Genomic DNA, 23,019 nt, shown 5'->3' with positions numbered 1-23,019 from the left:
TTAGGATGACACATAGACGAAGTAGCGCCAAAAACTCATGAGAGTGTTATAAGGAGTCATAGAGAGGAGAGGAAAGGATAGTTGATGGCAACCAAATCTTGGCATCTAGTGAAGGTTTTCATGTTCAAGGAACTTGCATTTTAAAATAGACTACTTCGACGATACGGCAGCCATCTTGCCAGGGGGCAAAACAAAGATGAAGCAAAATATATAGAGTTTGGTGTGTTTGTTTTGCTTTTATTGCTAAAGGTAATCGATGTGCCGTCTTAATTAATCTTTTGTTGTATTCTCTTGTGGTGAGCTTTTAATATCAATCAACGTCATTACTGTAACTAACTACTGGACGCCCCATAATTCCTTGCGATTCAAGATGGCCGCCGTATCTTCGAAGTGGTTCATTATCTTTACTGACCATATATCTACCTAAGCCACATTAATTTATCATATCTCACCTAGTAATGGTGTGTGGGTTGACTCAACGGGCAGTTTCTCTGACGTCAGTTCCTGGAATATAGCCATTGCCATGAGAACGGTAATTCCAAGACTAATCCTCTCGCCAGCCTCTGGAGGTAGTACAAAGGACAAAAGTACCATGATGGCGATCAGGGAGCAAGGCACGACAAGGTTGACCATATAGTAATAGAACCGACGTCTTAGTTTGACTTCAAGAAGCACGCTTGTGTAAGGATATTGGCAGCAAGAGTATTTTGTCTGTAGAGAGAAAAAAGAGATTCTACGTCAGTTTTCGTGGTAAACAAAAATGTTACGTGATGTGATGTTTTAGATCAAGGTCACGTGATGATTGGCCGCCATATTGGATGAAACTCGGCAAAAACAAAACTAAACAAAAACATTACTAACATATTTCAATGTAGCATCAAAAGCCAATAGCTCCCATTCTGTGTTCATTTGGTAAGGGCTGGTTCCGCTCTCATTCCGGTCAAAAATCATGTCCAACTTGGAACTGTCGAACGCCCAGGATCCAAACTGTAGGGTACACGTCTGATCGTCGAACGGGAAAAACCTGATTAAATAACAACAATATATGCATCTCATTAGACCATTTTCGAGTTCCAAATAACCGCGGTGTTTCAAACTTATAGACCCCTTACATTGATTTCCTAGAGAAATTGTTCTGGGGGACAATTGAACGATAGGCCGTCTTTTAATATGCAAAAAAAATCCATTTTTTTGTCTCCCAAAATATCTCCACTCGGGACTCAGTGCAAGACGGGGTCTATAACAGACTCATTTACTCAGGGTTAGCCTCACTTCCGTTTCATAATATTCATAAATGCTAACGGTAAAGTAAGAAATTAAGTATGATTAAGTCTCTCCCTTGATTCGAGGGTTTCCCCCGGGTTCTTCCTTCCTTCGCAAAACCCAACAAGCTAAATTCCAGTTCGAATTGTGAATTAGCCGTGCTCTGACTTAGATAAACGCAGATGTTATTTTAGGTTTCAATCAACCTGTAAATTCGCCGTGCCCTGACTTAGATCAGCCCAGCGCGCGGTTATTTCAAGATTCGATAAAATCATAAGGTTTCAACAGTTTTGAGCATGTGATTCACATATACCTTGTATTGACGTCACAGACGCTCTTAAACATAGCTGGAGCCAGCCAGTAATGTTGTCCATCAGGGTAAATCCCAATCTTTGTCTTGTATTTATCGGTGCTACCGCTAAGGCGATCGTCGTCCGCCGCACTGTCGAACAATCGAACGCTGTGTAAGGGTAACATGGCGATCAACAACATCAACACGTGCTGTAGTGTATTTGTCATCGTTAAAGAAGAAAAAAGACCTAATTCGTCGTGTTGCCATCAGTGTTTTATTTTCCCATTTCAGACCAAGTTTAGTTTAGTTTATTTGTCACAATATAAACATATACATTTTATAAAACTTGAGACATACAAATTTTGTGCACTGGCGAAGAAAACAGAACTTTCGTCCCAATTGATATTCCCTCTCCATACTATTTACATACAGTATAAACATGATTAACATTAAAATTGACGAGAAGAAATAATAATAAAAAGAAAAACATTTCAAAATTTATCAAAATTCAAATTCAAAAGATTTTAATTCAAATTCAAAAGATTTTAAGGTTAAGGTGGTAAGTGTCATTCTCTAGAGTATCATTCGTTTGTTAAACGGTTACTCATGAGAAGACACATAAATGTGGATGCAACTCAAACAAAGAACCTTATTTTTAAAAGAATGACACGTGGTCTGTAATGGGAAAACATTACACAAGGTAAAGTGGTGTATGAAAAATTAACAGTGCTAGTGTTTTGTGATTTATAAATTCAGAATCCATATAAGTGCAAAGGGACAGCCAATACAATGTCAACGTAAATATACAACTTGTACAAATAGAATCGATCCAAATGTTACTGAACTCAAACAAATAATCAAAATAGAATAAACAAAATAAGAGTAAAGCAAGTTTGACAGACAGACAAACAGACTGACAGACAAATAGGCAGACAGACATATTCATTCATGTTAAACGAACCAAAGCAGAGGCGTCTGTAGGGGGAAAAAGAAATTACCAACTGTAAACTGAAACGTCGTATCTGGTATTCTAGGATTACCTGTTCTTCGACCGCCTGTCACTTGCTTAGTCAGTCACTAAGGCCCTGACAAACGGTCCCCACATTTGAACCAACGTTTACTCAACAAGTCGGGTCAAATGTTGGGGACGGTTAGTCATTAGGGACCTTAAGCAGCAGGACGGCAACGACGACGACGACGGCAAACATAAAATAGCACTAATTGCGCTATTCAATAGAAACTCGTTGGAATGTACGAAATACTGTGCATCATTGCCGTCTTATGCTGAAAGTAAGACGTGAAATGTCCTATTTTTACGTACTAAAGAGAACGGCTACGCCAAAAGTTTATCTTTGTTGATTTTCGTGATAAGTAAAGCGCTCCCAAAAGACGACATTTCACTCTAAAACGGGGATGCTTATTGAGTAAAATACTAGTTAAACACGAAATAATAATATAATAGAAGGTTGAAGCGCCTCAATTTTGCCGACGTTGTCGCCCGCGTTGCCGTCCTGTAGCTTAAGGTCCCTATTATCTTCCAACAATGTTGGGAGGTGATTTTTTTAAATGTTGGATGAATCTTGGATCAAGTTTGATTTGGAACTGAAACATTTCCTTGACACCCGTACCAACATTTCTATTCTAAAAAATGTTGGCATCGTTTTATCCGTTCTATTTAGCAAAACACATTTAAATTTGCCTGACTTATTATTATTGAGATGCTTTCTCAGACGACAAAAAGTTATTCCTAGTTTAAATTTGAATTCAAAACTCGCACCAGTTCCTTGTTCGTTTCCGCATTGGCCCCAATTATTATGGTCAACAGCGCTATAAATTATTTCTTTTTGCTGAAATTCAAGAACAATTTTCGTAAAGCTTCCATTTCTACTACCCATAATTCCATTGAAAATGAAGTGCTTTCTAGTCCTCCTCCTTAACTGCGCATGCACGGAATATGAGAGTTCCTTTGGTCTTGGATTCAATCTGTTAGTAGCGAGAAGATAGACGGCTGCCGGATATTTTTGCTAGTGGCATGCATATTTATTTATTACCCAGCATGCAAGTCTGCGTTCAAGACATGCGTTTTATCGTAGCATGTCTGATCGTAAACATTCTGTTTGCCATTCACAAGCCAATTACCATCCACAGATGAGTGAAGTCATTAAACCCTTGAAATAGATATTTGATTAATATACTTTAATAGACCTTAATTCCATTGTTTTCTTTTGTGTCTATTTGACTATTACACGTTGACTAGTATTCATTATTTCACGGGTTAAATGCCTTCACTCTATTATTACAATGTAGCTACATATGAAAGCACATTTTTATATCTGAAGCAAACAAATGCGTTTGTCTGTCTGTCTGTTTGTCAGACTATATTCTTTTAATTTATCTTAACAGATTTTCTAGCTTTCATTCCGTTAGCTTTTAGTTATTTAAAATACCATTATTTATTCATTTATTTTAGTTTAACTTCGTGATTTATTTATGGTATGGTTCATTCACCGGTCATAGTTTGCAAATTACAGTTGACGTCATACACACCTGTTGTGGAGAAGGATATCTGGTGTCCAGACCCTTTTCGGGTCCACGTACACCACTGTCACATTTCCATATTTGGTCTTGTTCCATGAAAGGTCTTTGTTAATCCATTTCTTTATATAAACAATGAAAGCTATTAATAAAAGGGACGTGTACAGGTGGGAAGTGAGGAGTAGGGGAGGGGTGGGGGTGGCGCAAATATTTGTTAAATACTAATATGATATATCTTTTTTATCTTGTAGTGTTCGATGATTTGGGTAGCGAGGAGGACTTGGTTACACTTCAAGATGGTGTAACGTACGAACTTCAACACGGTACGTGTTTGAAAATCATGTGTATAGTGTCAACGTAATCAGAGCTGAAAATGATTTGCGTCGCCGCGCTTCGTTTTTACGTTTTATCTTTGCTTATATATAGTTTGGAAAGTGAGATAATTTATGTTTGTACTGTGGTTCTTGATTATAGACTCATTTACTCAGGGTTAGCTTCATTTCAGTTCAAAACATTCACAAATACCAATGGTAAAATAAAGAATGCACAACCTCAATAATACAAACAGTTTGAAATTCGGACCACGGACCTTCACAGGAACATATAATTAAACCTGCTCGTCTCGGGCGTAATGCATGATGGCATCATTTTCCTACCACTACCAAGATGCTTCGCAAATTTTCTTTCTTATTTAATTTGTATTCCCTCATGAAAATAGTAAGATTGTTGGTGCACAAAAGAAAGTGTGCAAGGTAGTTTGGTAGTAGAGGTCAATGACGCCAACGTGCAAACATCCTATTAACATGGTTGCCCCATGATAAGGCCCATTCAAAACTGGAGCGGGTGTTCCGAATTTTTTCTCCTTTTTCTTTCTTTTTCCCTTTCTTCCTTTTGGGGAACGGTTTATACCTGCTGGATCCACCATTGTGTCTGTATGGTATTGGCTCTTTCGTTCTGTGCAACAATTAAGACAACCATCATTAAAACTAATTAAATTATCAATTTATTCAAAACTATTATTTTAAAATAATTCCTGTGATTAAAAACAGAGCATGAAAAGAGAAAAAAAACAAACTCAGACATAAACTAAAAAAAACATATCCATAGGAAACTAGAATAAAAGGTTGAATGAATGAGAGAGTGAATGGGCCTTTTTCACAAGTTCAAGTTCAAGTTCTTTATTTACACTTATATAAAAGATTATAGGAGATAACAATACAGGTCAGTGAGTTTGTATTTACAAAAAATATTACTCGTTGTAGAATATTATAAATATGAGACAAATACAGCGCGGCAGCCATGTTGGTTTGAACGCGTTGCCTTGCATTAAGTACTTGAAAATAAATTTATGCGGATGAAACAATTTTTTTTTCTCGTGAGAATATACATGGCCGCTGTGTGATAAAGATCTATAGATGACAAGCAAACTATCAAATCTCTCACCAGTTCAATCACCCTAACGAGCTTTGCTGCAAACGTAACGGATGCTCCTTTTGCACTTAATTCATTTCCGGTTCCCCCTGGATTGGCGTCACTATCGTAATTGCGGAACAAGTCTCGTAATAATAGCTGTTGATAGTTGATACAATCTGAAATACAGGATAAGATAAGGATAGGATAAGATGTCACTCAACTATTTCTTTGTTAAGCAATTAATCCAACATGGCTGCATGGCCACATTTCCCCCTTAAGAATGATTACGAACCACCTATAGTGAACATCATACAACATGGCTGCCATTTTTATTTCCTTAAGGACGTCCGCGGGGAAATGAAGTTGCAGTCAAAAATTTGTTAAACTTGGCATAAACATACCCCAACATTCATTTTTCGAAAAATGAAATAAAAAAGGGTGGTCACCGAAATCGTTTTCTTGCTAAACGCTGTGGAATTAAGGGAATTCATTGAGGGGGAAAAGCCGCGCGCTATAGAGTAACCTGAGGGATCAAAGTAACACTTCGAAAAAAATCAAAAACTTCAAAGAAATGCAGAAAACAATTTTATTTATTTTATTTATTTCTGAATTAAAAGCATGTGAGTATGGGTTAGTGATAAGGATTTATGAAACTTTCAATCCGTGCGATAAGTTCAAAATGCGTACAATTTGAATTCGTTAACAGGTTGATTTTCCCCCTAAATTTGGTGTCAATCATTCCCTTGCAATCAGAATTTTTTAATTTTACATATTTTGTAGATTTTGGTAGTATTTTAGTTATAACATAAAGAAAAATGGGGGTCACCGAATTGGTTCCCGAGACATTTTGCCGTAAAGAAGTGAAAAATGGGTTTTCTTAATATTTTGCCCCGCACGCGCACTAAACTCATACGTGAAATTGCTGCGCGCAAACAATGCCCGCTAACGTCCTTAAGAATAATTACAAACCACCTATTTACCATTTTCCATACATCGGTTCACTGGTCAAACACAAAGCGCTCAAGCGAGGCGCCAAGGTACTTTCAAAGGATTATTTAACCTTGCAACCTCGACTGAATGCTTTGCGTTTGACCAGTAAACCGATGTATGGAAAATGGTGAATAGTAAACACCATCTAAAATAGCAGACACTTTTATTCCCTTAGGAACAAACCACCTATAGTGAACACCATTCAACATGGCTGCCACTTTTATTCCCTTAAGAATGATTACGAACTTCCTATAGTGAACACCATCCAACATGGCTGCCACTTATATTCTCTTAGGAATGATTACAAACCTCCTATAGTGAACATCATCTAACATGGCTGCCACCTATAGTGAACACTATCTAACTTCTACTAAACACTACATTTCGTTTTGGTATACACATGTTTATGGCATAGATATCTTGTTTTAACCACAAATATTATGAAACATGATAAAACATAATTACGTTTTGGCCACAAGATTAATTTTCACAATTCTCATAATTCTCAGAAGCTATGAAGATGCTTAAATTGGCAGTATTATTCATTAAGCGAAGTTAAAAAAAACAACGTCAAAAAACCTTGATGATTGCCAAAAGACATCTTCGTGAATGACAATTGAGTGCACTTCTTTGGATCCCTGGACTTTGTTTAGCAAACAAACACTCATGCATTTCCAACAATTTTATTGACCAATTAAGATATATCATTTAATGCAAAACCACAAAGAGTAGAGTTTGATGAATCATATTCAAAAATAACAGGTGTTTTTGCCGCCATCTGTTTTTTTTCTCTTAGTAGTCTTATCATATTCCTGGTTGATTAATATTATCAAAGATTTACAATTGAAAAAAGTAAGTCTTTTGGACCTAAATGTTTATGTGCTTGTTGGTTTTATATTTTGGAGGAGGTTTTGGGGTTTCTTAGATATAAATCGTTTATGCTTTACGAGGGTAGCACTTAATTGCTAGCGGCTATCAAACCTTTGGCACACGTTCCTAGATCGAATTGGCATTAAAAAGGTGATTTTTGCGGAGTTAGAGGAAAACCGGCTAACCCAGAGGAAAGCCTTTGAGCACACAAGAGGACCATGCATCTAGAAACTTTACTCACGTATGAGACCGAGTCTGGGAATTCATAGCTTTTCTCTAAGTTATCTTTGCTATGCCCCACAAGCTCTGAAATTTAGGTTACGAATATCTTAAAATTGTAAAATCTGACCGCAAGAAATAGTTAATTATTTGATTACATATATTTCTACTATCCTGCGAGAGAGAAAAAAATTCCATGTATTTCTTGTAGTACGTTTGAAAAAAGATAGACAGTGTTTGTGGGACAAGATTTTAATTCCACTGGGAAAACTCCTGAAACAGTGGTTGGATTTTTAGCATCAGGTTTACCGCTAGCCACTAGGGATCAGGCCCAGAAACACGCCCGACTGCACGGAAAAAATCTTTAGCATCAATGAAATTCAATATGGCAGCAACAACTTCGTTATAATTCCTTGCTAAATGTCATAAAATTTGACGGAAAACGCCTGACGTCGAACTGCAGTTATGACGTTTGCGGTACCTACCAAGAAGAACGTCATGCTAAAGATCTTTGTCTGAACCATAAATCGAACACCGGTCGCATTGTTGAGAAGCGAGCTCTCTCACCGCTAAGCCACCCGTATATCGGTTTGATGGTTAAATGAAAATTTTAAATTCAAAATATTAAACAGCACCTTGTGGCTTATTTGATTTGCTTTGGAGTTTATAGTACATCGCGAAATAAACACGTGTCTTCGATAACAGATGGCAGCTTTCTAAAGCTAGACTAGTTTTTGAAAATGTTTTGAAAAACACCCGCCTTTTTCGTTGTTGTTGTATTAATTATTTTCCTTTTTTTTTTTTTTTTTTGAGTTAAAGACTAAAAATAAGACGATAATTCAATGATTTTGGGAATAAATTAGAAAATGAACGTATGGCGAACAAAATTGAAACATTTGATCAACACATCTATCAAAAAATTTTTTAGCGACGATAATCGACTATTGGATAACTAAGAAAGCTCCATTGTTTGAAATTGTCTAGTTTTCTTTTCGTTTCCATATGACAAAATTTACTAGCTTTAGAACAATCCAAACGGCTCAGCAGATAATCCAGTATCGTTACGAATAAAAAATTATAAAAAAAAGTATATAAGGATTCAATAGTGAAAATCCAATTACAAGTGAATAATTGTTACTAGTGTGATAAAAGAACTTCAAGCAATGACATTAAAAACAAAGGACAAATAATACTTACCGACCAGTCTCGTAACAGTTAAGACAACTACAAGACTGTGCAGACTATGAGCCATCTTTTTCTTTCCGGCTTTCTTTTTGGAAAGAAAAACAACACAAAGTATTTTATTAATTTATACAGTAAAATAAAGAGCTACGAATCTAGTGATAGCTGTCCAGTCATGGCTGCTCCCAAAGTGGAATTTCAGCTTTTTCGTAATGTTTTCACAAGGACTTTAGTTTTGAACTCCTTACCTTGCTCAAACTGCGGATAAATAGTGATGCAAAGCCACCTTTTGTGCGCTTAAGTACCTTACTGAAAATGCATAAAATATTAACGACCGGCCAAAGCAGTACTTTACATTGTAAACTCCACTCTAAGTTCTTATGTGTGATAATTTAAGTGGCTTTTCTCACATCTCGATTGTGTTATTAACACTTTGTATTCTTGAATTTATATCAATAGATATATATTTTTGATATCATTGGCTTGTTTGACCAACTCAATAAATTGAAAAATGTTTCTGTGGCGCGATTATGAACAAAACCATGCAATCATATTAAAACATATTATAGAACTAGATAATTTGAAAATTGGACATTTTAAGAGGCCGTCCGCGTAAGAACGGATAAGGCAAAATTGGACCCATCACCGATTTTCCTGATTTTCTTAGTAAAAGTCCACTATTATATGCAATGAACAATTATCACATTTATTTGGATCAATTCGGATTTTTAGGTACTTTACGAGACGGTTTTCGATGACACCTCAAAGCTTGCAAATTCACCGTCGGGAAAGCTGCGATTAAGCTGTACATATCGGGCGCCGCCAAAATTTTTTTACTAACTTAAATCAACTGAAAATTTTTACACATGAATTTTATAACTTTTGGTTATAATTAAAAGTTTTAACGATTAAATTTAATAAAATTTTCACTGAGATATGATTATTTAAATATATATACTAAAATTCCTAAACGCGTTAGGCGCTAAAATACCTGCAGTTGAAGGCGATTTTCTCGAAAGTGGGACCTAACCTAGAGTTTAGTCTATCATAGCTCAAATGCACTAACACCAGTCTACAAACTTATGAAATAAAATTTGTGGGTACTCTTGTTTACGCTCCGTACAAGAAGTCGGCAATTCATTAAATTTCGCCAGGTTAAGCAAAACCGATAACTGCCGGTGCGATGAAAAAAGACCAAGTTTGGAATCAAAACTAACTGAGTATATCAAACAAGTCATTAAATACCAGTTTTACCTTTAAGTAAGCATGTTGAGTCTTTTTAAACATTTTAAAAACGTTTTTTAAAACGATATTTATTTTTTATTGGTACGATATGCAAATTAGGTTCACAAATTTGCATCAAACAACATGAAAGCGTGAAGTTTTTTCCACTTGTGAACCTATATATCTACAGCTGTCGGATCATGTAAGTATTATCTTTAATGTACATGCACTCATCTCTGCCTTTTTTTAGTTTAAAGTTAAGCAAATGTATATCAAGGGCGTAGGATGAGACCCCCCAAACTAAAACGTAAAACTAAAAACTAAACTGAACGTAAAACGCAATGCGGGCTATTTTTCGGTTTGTGTTGGTTTTGGTTTGGCGTTTCGGGGCCCAAACTTGAATTTCATCCCCCCCTCCCCCTTTTTTAACGCATTCAAAAGATTGGATAAATTGCAGTTATTTAATCGGACAACCAGTGATCAACATAATGCCAGTATAACATACTTAAGTTGAATATAGGCGGATCTTTGCTATAAATGATCTTTTGATTCAGAATTTGTTTTATATATACATAGCTGTGTGTACTTGTTGCCGTAAGAAACATGCTGAGCGTATTCAAGCTAAGAAAAACATAAAGACAGCCCATCTCGATGATCATCAAAGGTTAGTTTAACAAGTTGAAATACATCCATTATTTTACAACCGGTTGCTTCCTTTTCCCTTTTTGCCTGACTAAGTAGGAAAGGAACAAATAATACACGGAATTTGCAATCCGCGAGTTAAACGGGGTGTTTCAGTAGTCTTACTAGTCTTGCAAAAGATGGGTTACAATGTTGCGTTTTCATTCCCATAAAATTTACATTTGATTCTTTTTGCTAACACTTTAATGTTACTTTTCATTTACTTTTAGAGCCGCAAAATGTTACGCGAATTTGGTGATAAGCGCACATACCGCAGATATGAAAACAACTCCTTGCCGTGAAATATCGGCGCCTGATTCACCCATGCTCAGTCCATGTTGGACTCCAGGAATTGGCCATACTATGGCATACGGGAACACCAAAAGCAAAGATGTCCTAAATGTTTATAATACAGCGATGGATGACATCGCAAGAAATATATCTTGTTCCCGAGAACCTTTGGATTTACAGATTAATTAATTAGAAATGGCTCACGGGGAAAAAATAAAACTTCACGCTTTCATGTTGTTTGATGCAAATTTGTGAACCTAATTTGCATATCGTACCAATAAAAAATAAATATCGTTTTAAAAAACGTTTTTAAAATGTTTAAAAAGACTCAACATGCTTACTTAAAGGTAAAACTGGTATTTAATGACTTGTTTGATATACTCAGTTAGTTTTGATTCCAAACTTGGTCTTTTTTCATCGCACCGGCAGTTATCGGTTTTGCTTAACCTGGCGAAATTTAATGAATTGCCGACTTCTTGTACGGAGCGTAAACAAGAGTACCCACAAATTTTATTTCATAAGTTTGTAGACTGGTGTTAGTGCATTTGAGCTATGATAGACTAAACTCTAGGTTAGGTCCCACTTTCGAGAAAATCGCCTTCAACTGCAGGTATTTTAGCGCCTAACGCGTTTAGGAATTTTAGTATATATATTTAAATAATCATATCTCAGTGAAAATTTTATTAAATTTAATCGTTAAAACTTTTAATTATAACCAAAAGTTATAAAATTCATGTGTAAAAATTTTCAGTTGATTTAAGTTAGTAAAAAAATTTTGGCGGCGCCCGATATGTACAGCTTAATCGCAGCTTTCCCGACGGTGAATTTGCAAGCTTTGAGGTGTCATCGAAAACCGTCTCGTAAAGTACCTAAAAATCCGAATTGATCCAAATAAATGTGATAATTGTTCATTGCATATAATAGTGGACTTTTACTAAGAAAATCAGGAAAATCGGTGATGGGTCCAATTTTGCCTTATCCGTTCTTACGCGGACGGCCTCTTAAAGCTTAATTTCGATAAGTACTTAAAACTAGCGAGAGAGGAGAGAGGGAACGATCTCAGTCAGGTAGAGTCAAAATATCGTCAGATATTTCTGATAGACGGCATCAAATACCTTTTACATTTTGTTTATGTTGAAGCTTCCTTTTTCGCCACCTTGTCTGTATTTATTATCTCCGGTTTTACTCTTCCTCTCAAATAAAATTCAAACTTGTCAGCGCGGAGAAGTGGTGACATATGGTTTTGTGGCAATGTCTTCTCTCCGGCGCTTGATCGACACGTTTGAAATATTTAATCGTACTAGTTATTTCTTTAAATTAAAAATTAAATTGTAGAAACGAAGTTTTTAATGGATTATTTAAAACTGCGTATTTATTTTTTTACTTAGTTTGAATATGATAATTTCACAACGATTACTAATTTTATCTAGTTAGTTTACATTACCTGTCGTATAACGATTGGGCTTACACCTAAATGAGACAAGCAAAAAAAAATTAAAGACAGATATGATTCTCTCGTTATTACTGAAGTGTTTGACCAGCACAATTTCAATGGCTTCTTCGATGTTTGTCTATCAACGCCAAAATTTAATGTCGCAATAAAACAACTTTAGTATAACCAAATATTCTATATTTAAAAAAGAGCAACTTTGAACTGACATCCGGTAACAGATACATAAGAAAGTACAAGAGGAAAAACTAGGGAGGGGGGATAGAAAATATAATTGTTATGTGAGGCCCTGGCTAAACGAGGAAACATATTTCCCTAAATGTTTCCTAAGGTGGCAAAACTGTCAGGAAACATCGGGAAACAATGTTTCCATGCGTCTTGGAAACATGAAATGTTTCTGCCGCACAGCAAAAACATTTTTCGCGTCTTCGAAGCAAAATTTGTTGCACGCAGCGATGTTTCGCATGTGACTAAACTGGGAAACATCGAGGAAACATACGCGCGGTAAACATGTTTCTGGAAACGTGTTTCCTCGTTTAGCCAGGCCTAAAAGTGTTATTTATGAAGATTTCCCAGGGGACTTACCTCACTATAAATGATGTGGAAATCGTCAGCAATGGTGTACAGCATCAATCCAGGGACAAGTGTTACACTATAAACCAAATAAAATACATTTTTAAAGAACCTTTTTGTTATTTTGCTGGTGTCTCAGTTCCCTTCTCTAGTCTTGACTAAAGGTCTGATTACGAATCTTTACAACATTAAAATGTATTGCTATAATTAGTGAATATATCAATAACATGTAGAAATGCAAATGATGGATCCGGCCGGATGAACCATTAATTGAAAACGTGCACTTGGAACTGTTCAAGACACAATTTTAACAATTTTTTTAGGTAATCTAGTTTTGAAGGTATAGACTGACATTTTTGATATTACCTTGTTAATATATACTAAAACAGTTATTTTCATCTATCTAGGGAGCTTATTTTTTATTTTTATACTTTAATTACTTTTTAGCAAAACCATTGATGGGACCTAAATTTCCTTTCGGATTTAATCGTTTATGATCATTCCTTTCTTTGTTACTTTGCATTTACTTCGACTATAAAGTAATTCATATAAATAGAATTATATTTGATTCTGCAGAGGACTACCCTGCGAGCAGAGTCTCCTTTTAACTCCTCTACGGGCGAGAGACTCTGTTCGCAGGGTACAGAGGACTCATTCAAATGGCTGAATTCAGATTTTACGTACACTAGAGTCTAATCATCTGGTCTTTATTTTATGAACCAGTTTAGATGCGCTGACGCACCTCATAATGCACCTCAATCGATATATAAATGTTTCTGATTATTTATAGACTTTGTATAGTAATTAGGCTTAATGATATAAATTTATTCTGACAAGTTGATTGTTATGAATCGTATTCTGACAAGAGAGCATATTTTTGGTCTCTTGATTCTTATTTTGATATATCCACCATTTTGTTTTATTAAAACAAAAATATTTTGGTTGTTGCTATAACTGTTGTGTTGTTTCTATATCATCAAACTTTTAGTGCTTCATTCAAAGCAAATTAAGGAGATTTATTTTCGATTATTCATTGGTTATTAAATAATTATTACCAAGTAAGAAATTAAGAATATAAATTTTCGAACGAACAACAATACATAACTGGACAAAGAAAATTGCATAAAAACGGAAAAGACGTCATAAGAGATCTCTTTACTACTTTTTACCATCTTGAATTATGGGATAGTGGGCAAACGTACATATACGTAATTTTCAAATAATTTAAAATATTGGTGTTTCACATATTTTCAATTTCTTTTTTAGATGTGGTTCTTATCGGTAAAGCTATATAAAAAGACACCCTGACAGCTATTAGTCTTAATCGTAAAACAATAGAATTCAAGATGGCCACGTTATCGGCTGAAAAAGGTCTGTTATGATCAAAAAAGCAATCAACTGAGAAACCGTTGTCTTTATAATTTCATTGTAGTTTAGGCATCTATGGCAGTGTAGCATTGCACAAAACATCTTATAATAAGGTAGAGTTTAAAGAAAGGAAAGAAATACATAAAAAAACCGGCACAGTCTTTCTGTGAATTTGACTTCTTACTCGAAAGCTTTTAAAAAATGTATGCTACATAAAAAAGTAAATTTTAAAGAATTGACCCATTTGGCCTGGGCGTAATGTTTTCCCATTTCAGAAGACATGTCATTTTCTAGAGTATCATTTCTTCGTTTAACGCAATGCACATTAGGAGACACATGAATATGGATACAACTCAAACAAGGGGATGACACGTGGTCTGAAATATGAAAACATTCGCCCCAAGGTCAACACGAAATGCTTAAGTTTTTTGATTAATGAGTTAACCGGATTTGGTTGAAAATTAATCCGAAGATTTTTATTTGTAACGTAAGTAACCATAGGAACTAGTACAAACACTAGCGAAAAAGTGATAAAAAGGCGTATTTAACAAACAGTTGCGATGATGATTACTTTTTCTGCCTGGGGCTAGGATGTTTATGGTAAGTGTGCATATGTGTGGACGGACACCGGTCGATATTTTTTGATTCCATTCCAACTATAGTGAATAATATCCAACATGGCCGCCACGTACATCCCTTAGGAATGATTACAAACCACATATAGTAAACACCATCCAACATGGCTGCCACTTTTATTCCCTTAGGAATGATTACAAACCACCTATAGTGAACATCATCCAACATGGCTACCACTTTTATTGGTAGCCTTGGTACCGGAGCACTGATGGCAAAGTTCGACGTCGAATCGGCCTACCGTAATATTCCGGTTCATCCTTCTGACAGGTACCTTCTCGGTATGAAGTGGCGCGGAAAGTATTACGTTGACTTAGCGTTACCTTTTGGTCTTCGATCAGCCCCGTTTATTTTCAATGCGGTAGCCTCGATGATAGAGTGGATTTTGGTGAACAATTACCAAGTTAGCAATCTCGTTCATTATCTTGATGATTTTATCATGGCGGGCCCTCCTAACACTGACGCCTGCGCAGTTAACCTAGCTAAGTCACGTCAAGTATGCCGCACTCTAGGTGTTCCGCTACATCCCGACAAATGCATAGGCCCTGATACTACCCTGGTTGTTTTAGGCATCGAATTGGACTCAGTGAACCAAATTGCTCGTTTGCCAGCAGATAAGTTATGCAACCTTAAACTATTGATTGCTACCTGGCGGTCGCGACGCTGGTGTAATAGACATCACCTAGAATCGTTGATTGGCCACCTCCACCACGCAGTGAAGGTGGTGTGGCCTGGTCGCACGTTTATACGGCGCATGATTGACCTGCTAGGCTGTTTCCGCAAGCGAGACCATCCTATACGTCTGAATTGCGAGTTCCATCGCGACTTAGACTGGTGGCACCAGTTCCTCTCTACGTGGCACGGGGTTTCTTTTGGCTGTATCCTGGTATCCCAGTCGTAGGCGATACCCAGGTGGTATCGGACGCCTCAGGAGCAATTGGTTATGGAGCTTTTCTGGACCAAGCGTGGTTCAACGGTGTCTGGTTGGAGAAGCAGGGTTCTCAATCTATTGCATATAAGGAACTCTTTCCGATCGTTCTAGCCGCGCATGTGTGGGGCCATCGGTGGTCCAAAAAGCATGTCATCTTTCGTTCCGACAACGAGGCTGTGGTGTTCATGCTGAACGGCAGGACTTCTAAAGTCCCCGACCTGATGCGGCTGTTGCTAGCGGCAGCGCGCTTTAACTTTTCCTTTTCGTCGCTCCACATACCCGGCGTCCACAATGCAATCGCTGATGCCTTATCCCGTTTTCGTTGGCAGGAGTTCAGGCGTTTGGCTCCTTCAGCACACCGATCCCCAACTCCAATTCCGCATCAGCTTCTTCTCAACTTGACCAGTCCACTCTAAAGAAACAGTGTCAGGAATTCCTCCTAAATGGCCTGGCTCCCACCACACGTCGCACTTACGCGTCTGCTCAGCGTAAATTTATTGATTTTTGCCATCAGCTTGGCAAAGTTCCTGTCTTACCTGCAGATGAGAGAACTTTATGTCTTTTTGTAACGTTTCTGGCACAGTCGCTTCAGCATCGGTCTATTAAAGTCTACCTGTCAGCGGTTCGGGCCCTTCACATCGAGCAGGGTCACGCAGATCCATTGGTAAATTGTCCGCGGCTGCATCAAGTCTTTCGGGGCATTAAACGTTCCCAAGGGTCCCAGTTTTCACAGCGTCTACCGATTACCGACGCTCTCATGCTCACCATTTTCAAGGCCCTGGATATTGACTCGTTTGACCATGCCATGTTTTGGTCGTCATGTACGCTCGCATATTTTGGTTTCCTGCGATCGGCAGAGTTTACGGTCTCCAGCTTGGCCAGTTTCGACCCCACCATTCACCTGCAGGTCTCGGACTTGTCGTTTGATAATTTGGACCGACCATCGTGCTTACGGGTATGGATCAAAGCATCCAAAACCGATCCTTTCCGCGCAGGGTGCTATGTTCACATTGGTTGTGGCGTCTCCCCACTGTGTGCGGTGACTGCAATGTCCGCTTTTCTGCATAAAAGAGGAAATGCTTCAGGTCCACTATTCTTATTAAAGAATGGCCAACCATTGTCTCGAGAGTTGCTGACGTCGTGGCTGAGGGATATTTTCGCTGGTGCGGGAGTGACTGGTAATTTTTCCAGCCATAGCTTCAGGATTGGAGCCGCCACAGTTGCAGCGCGCAATGGTGTTCCAGATCACATGATCCAAACCCTTGGCAGATGGACTAGTAACGCTTATCAAAGTTATATCCGGACACCTACAGAATCCTTAGCCTCGATCTCGCGCTATCTTTCTCAAGCTTAATTTCCTGGAGTGACCTTAGTTTGGGTTGGTGCTTGGATCATTGTGGTGGGAGGCCCTTCTTCCTGTTCCTCCTCTCCAAGCACCTTGGAGAATCATTTGGAGGTGACAGGGTTGCCATAGTTACCGCTGACCTCCGCCGAGTTCCCGAGGCTCCTCCCACCCAAGCACCAACGCCAAGCTCATCTACGTGTGATGAGTTTAAATGTGGTTAAATAAAATATTTAAGCAAAGTTAGACTTGAACTAAGTTGCCTGTTATCGCAAGTATCTGTCATCAAAAGGCTATAGCTTCGCGGCCATCTGATAAGCAAATTAATGTCTCACGCAATGAGATGAATGATGAACAGATGGTATCTGGGGACGAAGCTTGCATCGGGTGCTATCCAATTTCGCTAACGCCACGTGCTATCCGATTTCGCTAACGCTATGCGCTATCTCATATCGCTAACGCTAGCTTACGCAGTTTGTACGCTACACCAACGCTATTTGTTTTCCCACCCACCCTCCACGAAGGTAAGTATAGGTAAGTATTCCACTGCCAAGTCAGTGTGACGGTGCTAGGTGGGAGGTGACAGGGTTGCCATAGTTACCGCTGACCTCCGCCGAGTTCCCGAGGCTCCTCCCACCCAAGCACCAACGCCAAGCTCATCTACGTGTGATGAGTTTAACTCTCCCTTAGGAATGATTACGAATCACCTATAGTGAACATCATCCAACATGGCTGCCACTTTTATTTTCTCCCTTAGGAATGATTACAAACCACCTATAGTGAACATCATCCAACATGGCTGCCACTTTTATTTTCTCCCTTAGGAATGATTACAAACCAATACAAAAGTAACACTGAGCTGATATGGGTAATAGACATCTTTAGCTTCTGCGCGATGTTTTCAGACCATGTGTCATTCCTTTGAGAATAGGATTTTTTGTTTTAGTTGTGTGCATTTTTATTTTTATTTGCAACCTTTAAACAAAGAAATATTACTCTTGGGAATGACACATGGTTTGAGATGGGAAAATATTACGCCCAAAGTAAAGAGGTCTAAGTCGAGACCGAGAAAGTATATTCAATGCTTTGTAATCCACCTGATCGATAGCCTCCTTCGCAGCCGTTCTTAGGGTTGCGTGACGACCCTAAGAACGGCTGCGAAGGAGGCTACCTGATCGACGTACTTCTATGAGATCATTCCGCCATTTTACAAGATTGTTTACATGTAATTGATACCACTGGGCATGCTCGCTGTGCTTCAAAAGACCGCTGGCTAATTTTAGCACGGGAGCCAAATGTCTTGAATCTCTCTAAACTACTGCGATTTTAAATTCCTTACTTTTATTTGAATGAGTTGATTTTGATTTCTTCGACTTATTTCAATCTGCATTGGATATGTTTAATTGATTTAAATTACTGTGGTTTTGTTCACAAAAGTAAAAATCTTACTTTGAATCCTTCACTTTAAGTTTTATGTCTCTGGGGTATTTTTAAGACGACTTCACATTTCGATAGGTCCTAAAAAAATCACTTTCTTCTCACAAAAAAATACCTTTTTCTTCATAACACCCAGTCTTTGTTTTTGAAATGTGGTTTCCGTTTCAACAAGAAAGCCATACTTGTTCACAGCATGAAAGATTTAGAAATTCGTGGATTGAATTTTTAAAAGAAAAAAATCAACTAATTAATATTCAGTTATTCTTGATTTTCCAAAATATGGGCATTCCTAAGTTTGAATACACTAAAAATACTACTAAACTACTCAAAAGAAAAACCTTTCATTGCAAAAACCGATGAATTAGAAATTTGAATTAATTTAATTAGAAAAAGACTGATTACTTTTAGCTCAGTTTGAAATATCATTGGCAAATCGCAAAATACGACCATGGTTTCCTTAAATATTCTGGTTTTAAGCCTTTAAGTGAATAAGGTTGTTACATCGGTTTTTAAAAATATGAATCTGTATATTTGCTGTTCTGATTTCTACTATTGAAAGAAGGTTCATCAATCAAGTTGTACTCACCTAAATTGCTGGTAAAATCCATTAATGTGGTCAAAGCAAGACCCTTCCAGCTTGTGTCACTCTCTCAGGTGGTCAGTTTAGGTCTTCGTTTACCTCAACGTCACTCACTCGATTTGCTTTCCAAAAGGTCGTTCTGTGTTGCTAACCAGTTTTACGAACTAAGAAAGAATTCGTGCAGATGCAAAGAAAATAAATAGGACTGATGAGTTGGGACAACTGGCGGGCATAACATAAGAAGCTGTTATTGCAGCAATAAAGATTAATATTTCTACTAAGATTTTTAATTTATATTTCTCTTTATCAAATAATTGCGTTCTGGCAAACAATAGCGAGAAACTGGTGCATTCGATATTTCATTTTAAAAAGAATTTTGAAATCTTCTAGAGTCACAAATAGAAACACTTGCACTTCCACCATGTTTGACTTCGAACAGTTGAGAGAATTGAGCCGGTGAATCGATGTCAAGCTACAGCTAAAATGGTTCAATGATCTCTTTCATAGTTCACATTTAAGTGACTAAAGCTAGACTACCTTGAATGATTTTAGCAAACCGTAAAAGAAGGAAAATTACTTACTTGAAGACATAGATAGTCCGTTCTCTACTAAAACTCAGATTCTATGATCTTGATGTATGCATTTATAATTATATACAACAAGATGATTGGATTTATCTCACTTACATGCCAATCGGCACAGATCATCATTATCAGGCCAAAATGAACGGTATAATATTTTGCCTTTTGTATTCACTATATTGCGGCACTTGTCTTTTACTACCTATCTGGTTTTACTAACACTGACTTGTCAAAAATAAGAACCTCATGTCAAATAACAGGCTTTCCATCGTATTATTTTATTCTAAGGGAAATTGGGGGAAAATGGCTGTGTTTAAAGTTTGTTTGTTAGTACAATGACAGCTAAATCATTTATAAATTAAATGTATATAAATTCTTGTTCGCACGCGTTGTCTGAATAGAACTGCTCTTTTGGCTCGTTTTCGCATTTTACAATGGACGCACAAATTCACTGTATGAATACTGGGTTTCAATGGGACACGTTATGAGATTTTGCAAAATTGCATTAACCCTCAAAAGGATCAGTAGATATAGTGGTGTAGATTTGATTATAACGGTAGTTGAATAGTGGACTGAATAGCATTTCTACCAAGATTTTCTTGTTATTGCCAAAAGGTAAGAACGTACGTCGTAAATGGTGCATAATTTTAAGCCTACCAATAAGCGTATTTGGTGATCCACGCGTTTGCACCGCATACATGAACTAATTTACCTCGCATGCATGCTGATCAAAGTCAGGGCACGGGTAAAAAACAGATTAAATTTAAATTTAACTCAGTGGTTAATCGTTGCGGAGGGAGGAAAAGCAGGTAAAATTAAAGTAAGCTTAAAAATAAAATAAAAAAGATTGACATTAGAAATTTAATTAAAGCCCCCAAATTAAACAATTTTGAGTGAATATTGATACAGAAAAGACTAATTTAAGTTGAATTTACAATGACAAACTATAACTGCTAAATAATAGCACTTTTCTGGATATAGAACGAAGAGCGTGGTTTTCTCTCAGGTGTCTTGATAAATTAAGCCAACTTTATATTTACCGTATGGTGCGAATTGTTAAGTGAGCCGGTGGATTAGTAGGTGTTATGGAAGAGTTGGTGATGTGGATAAATGGCTTAGTTGCGTGGATGGGTTGGAGGAGTGAATGAAGTGTGGTGTGGATCGGTTGGTGGTGTGGATTGGATTGGTTGGTGGTGCTGGTTGATTGCTTTTGCTTTTTAGTTGTGTAGATGGGGTGGTGGTGTGGATTGGATGGAGTGGATTGGATTGGTTGGTGGTCCTGGTTGATTGGTGTTGGTTTGTAGTTATGTAGATGGGTTGTTGATCGTTGGTGGTGTGGATTGGTTGGTGGTGTGAATTAGCTGATGGTGCTGGTTGATTGGTGTTTGTATGAAATGTGTAGATAGGACTACGTGGAATGGATCAGGTGATAGTGTAGATGTGGTGGTGATTTGAATTGGTTAATGGTGGAGGTTGATTGGTGTTGGTTTGTAGTTGTGTAGATGGGGTGGGGGTGTTGATCGGTTGGTAGTGGTATAAATGGGAGTGTGGTGTGAATCGGTTGGTAGTGGTGTAGATGGGATGGTAGTATGAATCGGTTGTTGTTGGTGGTGTAGATTGGTTGGTTGTATGAATGAAATGGTGATAAGGATCACACAGTATTTCATAAGGAATTATAGTAAGGATAAGAAAAAAGTAAGTTTTCATTTTTCAAAAAACCGAATCTAAACTACTTACTTGTTACAAACAGATACGAATTGTTTGTCAGTTGGGAACCGAACAGCCTCCACAACCTTCACCCCTTAACGTCGAACAAACTTTACAACGCCTCTTCGGTAGATAAAAATCAAAGATGATAAATAAGTGCATATCCGTCGGTAAGTACGCGTGGATTGATTATCATATTATAAATGTACCATTAATTTGGTTTGACGTAATTATTTAAGTAGTAAGAGCTTATATTTACACAGTTTGCCGAAAGGCGCCTAACAACTGACAAGATTATCGACATTTAATGACTGAATCTGGTAATTATTGATTCAAAGACGACCAGTTATTGTCATTCTTATTGTCATTCGTGGCGGTCTACATATAGTCAGTTTGCTAACTGTGCTAGGTATTTTATTTCTCAACCGTCTTTGTGCGTAATTGTGCAAGAATATAAACAGAAACCACTGCCTTTGGGCATCAATAGCCATATAATAGACTATAACTTTCATTAAAGATTATTTCTTCCTAAAACGCCCTAGAATTGACCAATTGAAAAAGACCGATGAACAAAAATGATATGTGATAATGATTTCAACACTCAAATTGGGTTTTTAATCTCTCATTATATAAGCACAGTTGTTCGGTAAGAAATCTTTGTCCTTTAGTCGGAATTTTATAAAAATTTTTCTAATTAAAACGCAATTTTGTGAGGGAAACCACTTTAGCTTACGGCATTCGATTAATAAAAAATAAGACTTGTTCTTGAATAATAATAATGATAAAAATAATATTGAAAAAATAAAAATAAAAAATAAAATAAAATAAAAAGTATATTTGCCGTTTTTTTAAATGATAAAAGAGTTATTGATTTCTTCCATAAAAGGAAGTACAGCTAAAGCAAAAGATCTGCCACTATATAAAAACCGAACCGTTTTAATATCTTAATCAATACTCTAGATAGAGCTAGAAAGCTATCCTATCATTGATAGTGTAGACAAAATAAAAATGAAATTTGTGATACGCTCTGCGTAGCAATGACGAAAAGTAAAAAAATGATGTTTTGAAAATGTTTTTAATTTAAATTGATCACAACGACTGTATTTTTGAGCATTAATGATCTATTTAGCTTCTGTTTAAATATATCGGGTGTTTTAATATATTTAGCATGTAAAGGAGACCGTCAAGATCCGTCTAATTAGGAATCTAGACTTTTCATTTTTGAATTGAATCGTCTCGGTCATGTTTGAAAATAAACGAATTACCAAAAAATCTTTCTTCAAATTGTTTTTGATTTTAAATACCACAAGAGGATTGTGGCTTTACGTACGTGGGAAGAGTAAAAAAAATCCTTCAATCTTAAAACAAACTCACCTTAATCGGTCTTTAAAGTTGAGCAGAGCTTCTAAGGAGGTAACTGCAGTACTGCAGTACTGCAGTACTGCAGTACTTTACTT

General features: G+C 37.1%; 3 protein-coding genes and 2 long non-coding RNA genes across 10 annotated transcripts in view; 4 read left to right on the top strand and 1 right to left on the bottom strand.

Moving 5' to 3' along the window:
• The window catches only part of LOC148913141 (uncharacterized), an 18,328-nt gene extending 3,948 nt beyond the window's left edge, over positions 1 to 14,380 (top strand). Inside the window, exons 2-3 of the long non-coding RNA XR_016119079.1 lie at positions 4,342 to 4,413; positions 14,250 to 14,380. This is a non-coding gene — a long non-coding RNA (uncharacterized LOC148913141). The remainder of the gene's footprint in view (positions 1 to 4,341; positions 4,414 to 14,249) is intronic.
• LOC116304355 (neuronal acetylcholine receptor subunit alpha-10) overlaps positions 1 to 23,019 on the bottom strand; it is a 25,313-nt gene extending 2,294 nt beyond the window's left edge. The window contains exons 1-12 of one of the 6 annotated variants that reach the window (XM_089026106.1): positions 22,937 to 23,019; positions 19,281 to 19,438; positions 12,996 to 13,062; positions 12,405 to 12,430; positions 9,013 to 9,073; positions 8,780 to 8,852; positions 5,534 to 5,679; positions 5,000 to 5,044; positions 4,103 to 4,212; positions 1,577 to 1,723; positions 862 to 1,024; positions 453 to 711 (exon numbers count right to left, since the gene is read on the bottom strand). In XM_089026106.1, coding sequence (XP_088882232.1) covers positions 453 to 711; positions 862 to 1,024; positions 1,577 to 1,723; positions 4,103 to 4,212; positions 5,000 to 5,044; positions 5,534 to 5,679; positions 8,780 to 8,834 — 925 coding nt within the window. In that variant the 5' untranslated portion in view covers positions 8,835 to 8,852; positions 9,013 to 9,073; positions 12,405 to 12,430; ... (1 more) ...; positions 19,281 to 19,438; positions 22,937 to 23,019. Of the gene's footprint in view, positions 1 to 452; positions 712 to 861; positions 1,025 to 1,576; positions 1,724 to 4,102; positions 4,213 to 4,999; positions 5,045 to 5,533; positions 5,680 to 8,779; positions 8,853 to 9,012; positions 9,074 to 12,075; positions 12,226 to 12,404; positions 12,431 to 12,995; positions 13,063 to 19,280; positions 19,439 to 19,855; positions 19,894 to 21,592; positions 21,686 to 22,936 lie in introns of those variants that run through there. The other 5 variants (XM_089026103.1, XM_089026108.1, XM_089026104.1 and 2 more) reach the window with 5 other exon arrangements.
• Positions 10,115 to 11,231, top strand: LOC148913142 (uncharacterized). Its single transcript, XR_016119060.1, has 3 exons — positions 10,115 to 10,190; positions 10,565 to 10,652; positions 10,900 to 11,231. It is a non-coding gene; the product is annotated as an uncharacterized LOC148913142 (long non-coding RNA).
• LOC148913140 (uncharacterized) lies at positions 15,154 to 15,885 on the top strand. Its single transcript, XM_089025970.1, has one exon. It carries the CDS (start codon positions 15,154 to 15,156, stop codon positions 15,883 to 15,885), a length of 732 nt encoding a protein of 243 aa, XP_088882096.1.
• LOC148913139 (uncharacterized) lies at positions 16,223 to 17,503 on the top strand (the record flags this gene model as incomplete). Its single annotated transcript, XM_089025969.1, has 1 exon — positions 16,223 to 17,503. A coding segment is annotated over one exon (1,047 nt), but the record flags the coding sequence as incomplete, so codon positions are not given.

The sequence above is a fragment of the Actinia tenebrosa genome, unplaced genomic scaffold (genome assembly GCF_029948245.1).
Source record: "Actinia tenebrosa isolate PJP-AT-01 unplaced genomic scaffold, QUT_ActTen_1.0 PGA_scaffold0__85_contigs__length_37466705, whole genome shotgun sequence".
NCBI classification, from domain to species: Eukaryota; Metazoa; Cnidaria; class Anthozoa; order Actiniaria; family Actiniidae; genus Actinia; species Actinia tenebrosa.
Note: the sequence above shows the minus strand (reverse complement) of the source record. Positions and strands in the feature narration are given on the sequence as shown.

What these genes read in the sequence shown, in the direction of transcription:
- LOC148913140 (XM_089025970.1), top strand. Translation starts at nt 15,154, where the DNA reads ATGGCTACCACTTTTATTGGTAGCCTTGGTACCGGAGCACTGATGGCA.